Genomic DNA, 6,000 nt, shown 5'->3' on the forward strand with positions numbered 1-6,000 from the left:
TCTCTAAGAAGCCACAGAAGAGATACACAGTTGAGAGAGAACTTTTCAAAATTTTATATGGCATATGTCATTCTATAACATAGCGAGAGGAAAGCAGATTTTCAGAGTTTGGAATGATAAAGAAGGGATGATTTCACTTACCTCTTTTGGCAATTTCATCAACATATCTTTGCAGCGCTGCACACACATCACCGCTTTCTGAAAATCCCCTTGAGCAACTGCCTAAGAAAGCAGTAGAGCATGCCAACAAACTGTTAGTGAGCAACTTCTCTTTAAAATTCATTAAAAAACTGATTCTCTAAAATAGAACTTGGGTTTTTCACATTCAGTAAAGCTAGGTTTGGGATTAGATATCTGTCCTTACAGAGCTACAATAATACTGTATATTTCTATGTATCACCAGATGATAAAGGCATCCAGAAAAACACTGCAGGCAGGTAGTGTGAAAAGGCCAGATGCATGGGACAAGTTCATTCTGATGTTAAGATGACACAATCATCCAGCAAATCTTAAACCACCTCTCCAATAATTTAAGGTTGTCTTTTGTTCCCATGATCAAATTAAAAATTTTGGCCACTCCTTTGGTCCGTTTAGGAAAGCTCTTGAGAATTTTGGAGATAGTTCTCCCCTTCTAGGTACTGAGGTCAGTGGTGTTACCAACAAATGCAGGCAACTAGATTTTTCATATTTACACTCATATGTCTGTAATACTCTACAGCATTGATAAAAGTACTCAGAAACTTCAGTCAAGTACAACAATGCCTCACAAAACTTTGAATCTCTAAATTACATCCTTTGAATTACTGTAATTTGTGTTGTTGATCCCCTAGAAAACCTTTAGCACTTTTTCAAACTTCTCTTATATTGCTCTAGGCTTTTTTTTTTTTCATAATTATCACCATGATTCTTACCTCATTGTATGCTGCCAGAGGTTGAAATTTAAAGAAAATATTAAATGTCGTGGAACTCACTATTTGCAGATCTTTTCATTTTATACTGATTCTCCCACTGTTTAAAGCTTTTATATGTGAAAAGCAGCATGCATGAGGTCATGGAAGAGAGGGTATACATGTATAGAAAGATCTCTGACAGCATATGATATTAATAGCTTTGATGTTCATGAGTTTGAAGAGTCATGAAAGTTATGTTACAGAAGACTTTGCACATGGGGCTTATAATATCTACTTGTTAGATACAAACCTCAGCAATCTGCAGCCACGATGAATACTACCTTCACGTACTTCCCATCAACCTAGCTGCAAACACTAGCACAGTATAATGAGCTTCCCAAAGTGACTGGTCTTGCTGTGTATATGTTACATGAATGCAGTTTGGGGGGACCCAGGCTCTACACCAGTCCTATCCCGCTTCTTCAGTCAAGCACAGGACACCTTTGGAACCGACACATTTATGATTCAGAAAGGTGGATGTCTGTATTATAAAAAGCCATGCTAGCCAAATCATAGAGCAACAAATCTGAACTAGAAGATACAAACACCACAGCAGAAATGACTGCGATAAATTAGGCAAATTAAAAATCATTAAATGATTGCAACATTGAATGCAAACACGAGATCTGCTATCTTACATCTAAGTGAAGGAAATATATCCCTCAGCAAGTCTTCAACGCCAAGCATTCACACATGTAACAACTGGGTCAGAGTTTCCCTCTATACCTCTAGTGACTTATAAGGAAAACTGGGAAGAACACGTACTGATTCAGCCTGATAAGAGAGTACTTTGAAGAGGTTCTTCTCCACATCAGCTTTGTGCACATGAATATCTGCTTCACCATCGCTCTCCTTAATTAACTTTGCATAGAGTTTTTCTATACGCTGGAAAACAAAGCATAGGCATCACCCATGGAACTTACAAATAGGTGTGTTTATAAGAAATTAAAACTGGAAAAGGACTTACACTCATGGCAATCTCTAGAAATCCGTCAGCAAGATCAGCTTTTCCAATATCAATCCATCCTTTCCCAGTTTTCATAGACATCTGAAGGAGAAAACCATAAATGCTTTGCAAAAATAATTACTTCTAAGAAAGGCAATGTTAGATCTCATCTCGTTGATGCACATATCTTACGTAGAAGAGACGTATTTCGGGTCTTCAATTTCTGACAAGCGCCTCTCACATCTGAATGAAGTCCTTAACACTTAGATGCAGCCAAGACTTACAGTGCCCTACTACACAATATTGTAAGATACTGAAATAAATGCATATGGTGCTCATATAACATTTTACCATATGACAAAAACGTGATGCTAACCACACTGTCCAGGAATTCCTTACTTCACTGGCTCAGCAAGGTATCCGTGTGATAATACAGGTGCCTCTTCAGCATGTATATTCCTCAGAACTACAGGTATACTTCACTCCCTTTCCAAAGCAACCCTAACAAGGTTTGAAGGTTTCCATGGTGATCAACTGTACTTCATTGCTCACCCACCATTAGCCTTACCAAAATCTGTCTTCGAATAGTTCCCTCCGAAGAATCACTGCCTTCACAAAGGCATACCAGTCTGCAAGCAACAAACCGTACTGCAAGAAAACAGTGCAGGCATTGATAAGTTCCCTTTTCTCTTCTCTCTCTTTTTTTTTTTTTTTTTTAGATATGGCAGAGCCTGACTTTCTCAGAAAGACTGCTTGCCATTTTAAATTACAAGAGAGGAAAATTTGAAAGCTTCAGGAGTCAAAGCAGTCTGAATTTTAGCCAAGCTGCTTAAAACTGCTTTTTAGGCAATAAGGAAAAAAGTACCTATTAAACACTTTAGAGAGAATTTAAGTTAAATACATGGTATTCAAAGACTTAATTACATTGCAGGTGCTTACAGTAACATGTCTTGAGAGCCTCAAAACAGCCTTCAGCAAAATAGGGAAATTAAGTTTAATAATCTTTACATTTTCAAAGTAAAAAGCAAAAATATTTTCAGGCCTTCCTTATACATCAGGGATGGAGAAGACAGCACTTAATGTATTTAAAATAGCCTCTCCCTGGCCCTTCAGCTGTGATAAAAGATCTGAGAACATTATGCTCTACAATTACTACTTATTTTGTGTAAACTTACCCTTTTCCCTTTACCTGCTATAATTTATATGATGCAGATTATACATAATTTTGACTATAATCCCTCAAGACAAAAACGTAGGCCAGATACTGCAATCCTGTAGAACCACATAAAGAACAGACTGAGGGAAAAGACCAAAAGCTCACTTCTGCTTTCCCCCAGCCCTGCTCCTGGCTCCAAGCAAACCCACCAGCTGTGTACCTGGCTAAAGCAGGCAAGTAAAAAGAAGATTTAGAGTTTTTCTGTATGTAAACATTGATGAGATAGTTACATTAAAGAAACAATCTCACTTGATACAAACTCAGTGACCAACAGTCTAAAATTTACATCTCTTGTTATTTCCATACATTTTTAAATTAAAGCCATAGCATTAGAAGGCAAATTATAACTTCCTTTGGTCACATCACCTCTTTATTGATGCTCTGGCACAGAAAGGGGGAGAGTAAGAATGCCTACGCTGACTCTCTGTCACAAGGAGACCACTAGAACACCAGCATGCTCCTTCCTGAACTGTTTATTCAAGCCCAGCTGTACATTTTCCTTTGTCTACATTCCTGCAAAGATCCAAACAAATCTACAGCACTACGTACATGCCCCTCAGCAGAGCATTTTTCCTCTACAGCACACAAAATGCATTTACGAAGGTATAGAACACTCACGTACATTTAGCTCTTTGCTCATCGTTGACCACAGAACCTGTGTGTTTGGTCACAGCCCAGTTCCACAGGCTTATCGCACTCTCTTCAACCTGAGTAGGAGAATTCCATTAGATTTAATTTTGTCTTGGATTTGGGTCACATTGAAATTCACTACTGGAAAAGCAACCGTCTTCCGTATGTATCACAGTAATGATCTGTCCACATGTTCATGCAACTTCCTTTTAGGTTGGAGTCAAAGGTGTGAGTTTTCCATGAAACCGTTACGTGCTCCCATAGGGAGACTTGGGAAAATGACCTCAAGAAAAAGGCATGCTGAACGACGACATAACATTTCTTCAGCTAAAAGTAAGGACCATTCTTTCTACAGATCCATTGTTTCAGAAGAATAATAAGCAGAAATGTATTTCATAAGATATATTGTCTTATGAAAGACTATTTCGCTTCTAAAAATACAAGAGCACTTCTAAAATGAAGCAACGCAAGAAAGAACATGACTGTAAATCCAAGGCTGACAAGACCTGAAACTAAAATGAACTAATTAACCATATGACCAATAGCACGTATTGATCATATCATCCATTGGTGCCTTCAGCTCCAATTTGAAATTATGCATAATAGCAAGTTCTGTAAGTGAAGTGATGGACTTCAGAAACATTTAAGTATGTTCCTAAACAAATCCCATTGATCTGTCATATTACTGAAATGTTCTAACCTTTGCTTCTACCAAGTCCTTTTCCAAACTTAGCAAAACATTACCTCACTTACCCTACCCATCTGGGATGAAGTTTTCTCACAAACACTCACAGATACAAAATTTGTGCAATAGCACATCACCATGTCCAAAATGCAACTGGCAGCTTTCAGAATACACTATGTACATTTTAAATACATGCTGAAAAATTTGAAGGAATTGGAAAAGAGCTGTAAGAATTGTATCAAGTTTGAAAACTTATCTGTAGTAAAGCTTCACCTCTTTTCCCTATCAAGAAGAAAACTAAGTAGTTTAAGTACCTACGCCAGGAAACTTCAGATATTAGCAAACACAGAGCAAAGGCTATTGACTATATACTTTTGTTAAAAAGATAATGCAGTCCTACATAGAGGCAATAAGCTCGTTTAACAACCCAGCTTGAAGGGTTGCCCTTCCCATCACTTCAGACCCTAGTATCCCTGGCAAATCTTGCCTACAAATATGCTCCTGCCCAACTAGGAGACATTTTATGGCCCCTTTTATTGAACAGGTAAGATTACAAATTAATGATTTCTCCTTTCTATAAAAATAACTCAGCCCAACTGATTCAGGAGAACTGAAGGATACCAGTTTTATGCTCCTGTATTTCTTGACATGGTGCACTAAACATACTTTCTGTTGTGACACTTGCCAACCTATCTTGCTCCTTGTCACAAGTTTAGGACTTTCAAAATCAGCCTTCCTTAGACAATATTAAAACTCTCTTCAAAATATAATTTTGGAGGAAAAGGTTGGACAGCATCTCAGCTGGTCTTGTTTTTATTCCAGATTCATGGAGTTTATTTACTCATCAGACTTCTTTTTGAAAAAGGCCTTTTAAAGTAGACGTTTGCTACTTTTAAGCACTCCTCTAGAAGAAATACACAGGGAAAAAAATATACAGGGAAAATACACAGGTGAAAAAACCTGAAAACATTTTAAACAACAACCTAATTCACTTTCATAACATATGAAAATGGGTACTTCCCTCTCTAATATTACGTACTGGGTTTACCAGGTGGTTAAAACAACACACTTGCTTGTTTTCTTCTTCCTCAGGTACCTGCTATCATTATGGGAATCTGCATTCAGGATGAGGACCTCTCCTCTAACCCAGTACCAAACTCTCAACGCATCAGCACTCTGTGCCTGCAGTTTAACTTGAAATGACAATGCGATACTACCAAAAAATCGAAATGATAAAAACCTTAACATCACCCAGATACTAGTAATTTTCCCCATTATTACGCACACTTTTGAAATGGAACATTTCCCACTTTATTCTGGACTTTCACGCTACTGGGTTAAAAGCCGACAGAGTAAACCGCTCTGTTTACACTCCGGTTGGCCCGACGGCAGGGGCGGGAGGCGGCAGGCCGCGCCGGCAGAGCTGCGGGACGGCAGCCACCCACCTGGGCCAGCGCTGCTGCGCGCCCGGGGGCGCAGGGAACCCCCGTTTCCCCGGGCGCGCTGGCGAGGGGCGCCTCGGCCGCGCTCCCGTCCTCCTCACAGACGCTACCCCCCGCCTGGGAGAGCTCCT

At 39.1% G+C, this 6,000-nt stretch overlaps 1 protein-coding gene across 1 annotated transcript in view; it reads right to left on the reverse strand.

Annotated features, from left to right (window-relative positions):
- Positions 1 to 5,995, reverse strand: part of TEX11 (testis expressed 11) — a gene marked incomplete at its 5' end in the record, with an annotated part of 34,920 nt that extends 28,925 nt beyond the window's left edge. The window contains 6 exons of the mRNA XM_009881811.1: positions 142 to 222; positions 1,716 to 1,835; positions 1,918 to 1,998; positions 2,465 to 2,544; positions 3,735 to 3,819; positions 5,945 to 5,995. Of these exons, the coding sequence (XP_009880113.1) occupies positions 142 to 222; positions 1,716 to 1,835; positions 1,918 to 1,998; positions 2,465 to 2,544; positions 3,735 to 3,819; positions 5,945 to 5,995 (498 nt within the window). The remainder of the gene's footprint in view (positions 1 to 141; positions 223 to 1,715; positions 1,836 to 1,917; positions 1,999 to 2,464; positions 2,545 to 3,734; positions 3,820 to 5,944) is intronic.
- Positions 5,996 to 6,000: the final 5 nt, after the last annotated feature.

The sequence above is a fragment of the Charadrius vociferus genome, unplaced genomic scaffold (genome assembly GCF_000708025.1).
Source record: "Charadrius vociferus isolate BGI_N301 unplaced genomic scaffold, ASM70802v2 scaffold472, whole genome shotgun sequence".
Classification (NCBI taxonomy): domain Eukaryota; kingdom Metazoa; phylum Chordata; class Aves; order Charadriiformes; family Charadriidae; genus Charadrius; species Charadrius vociferus.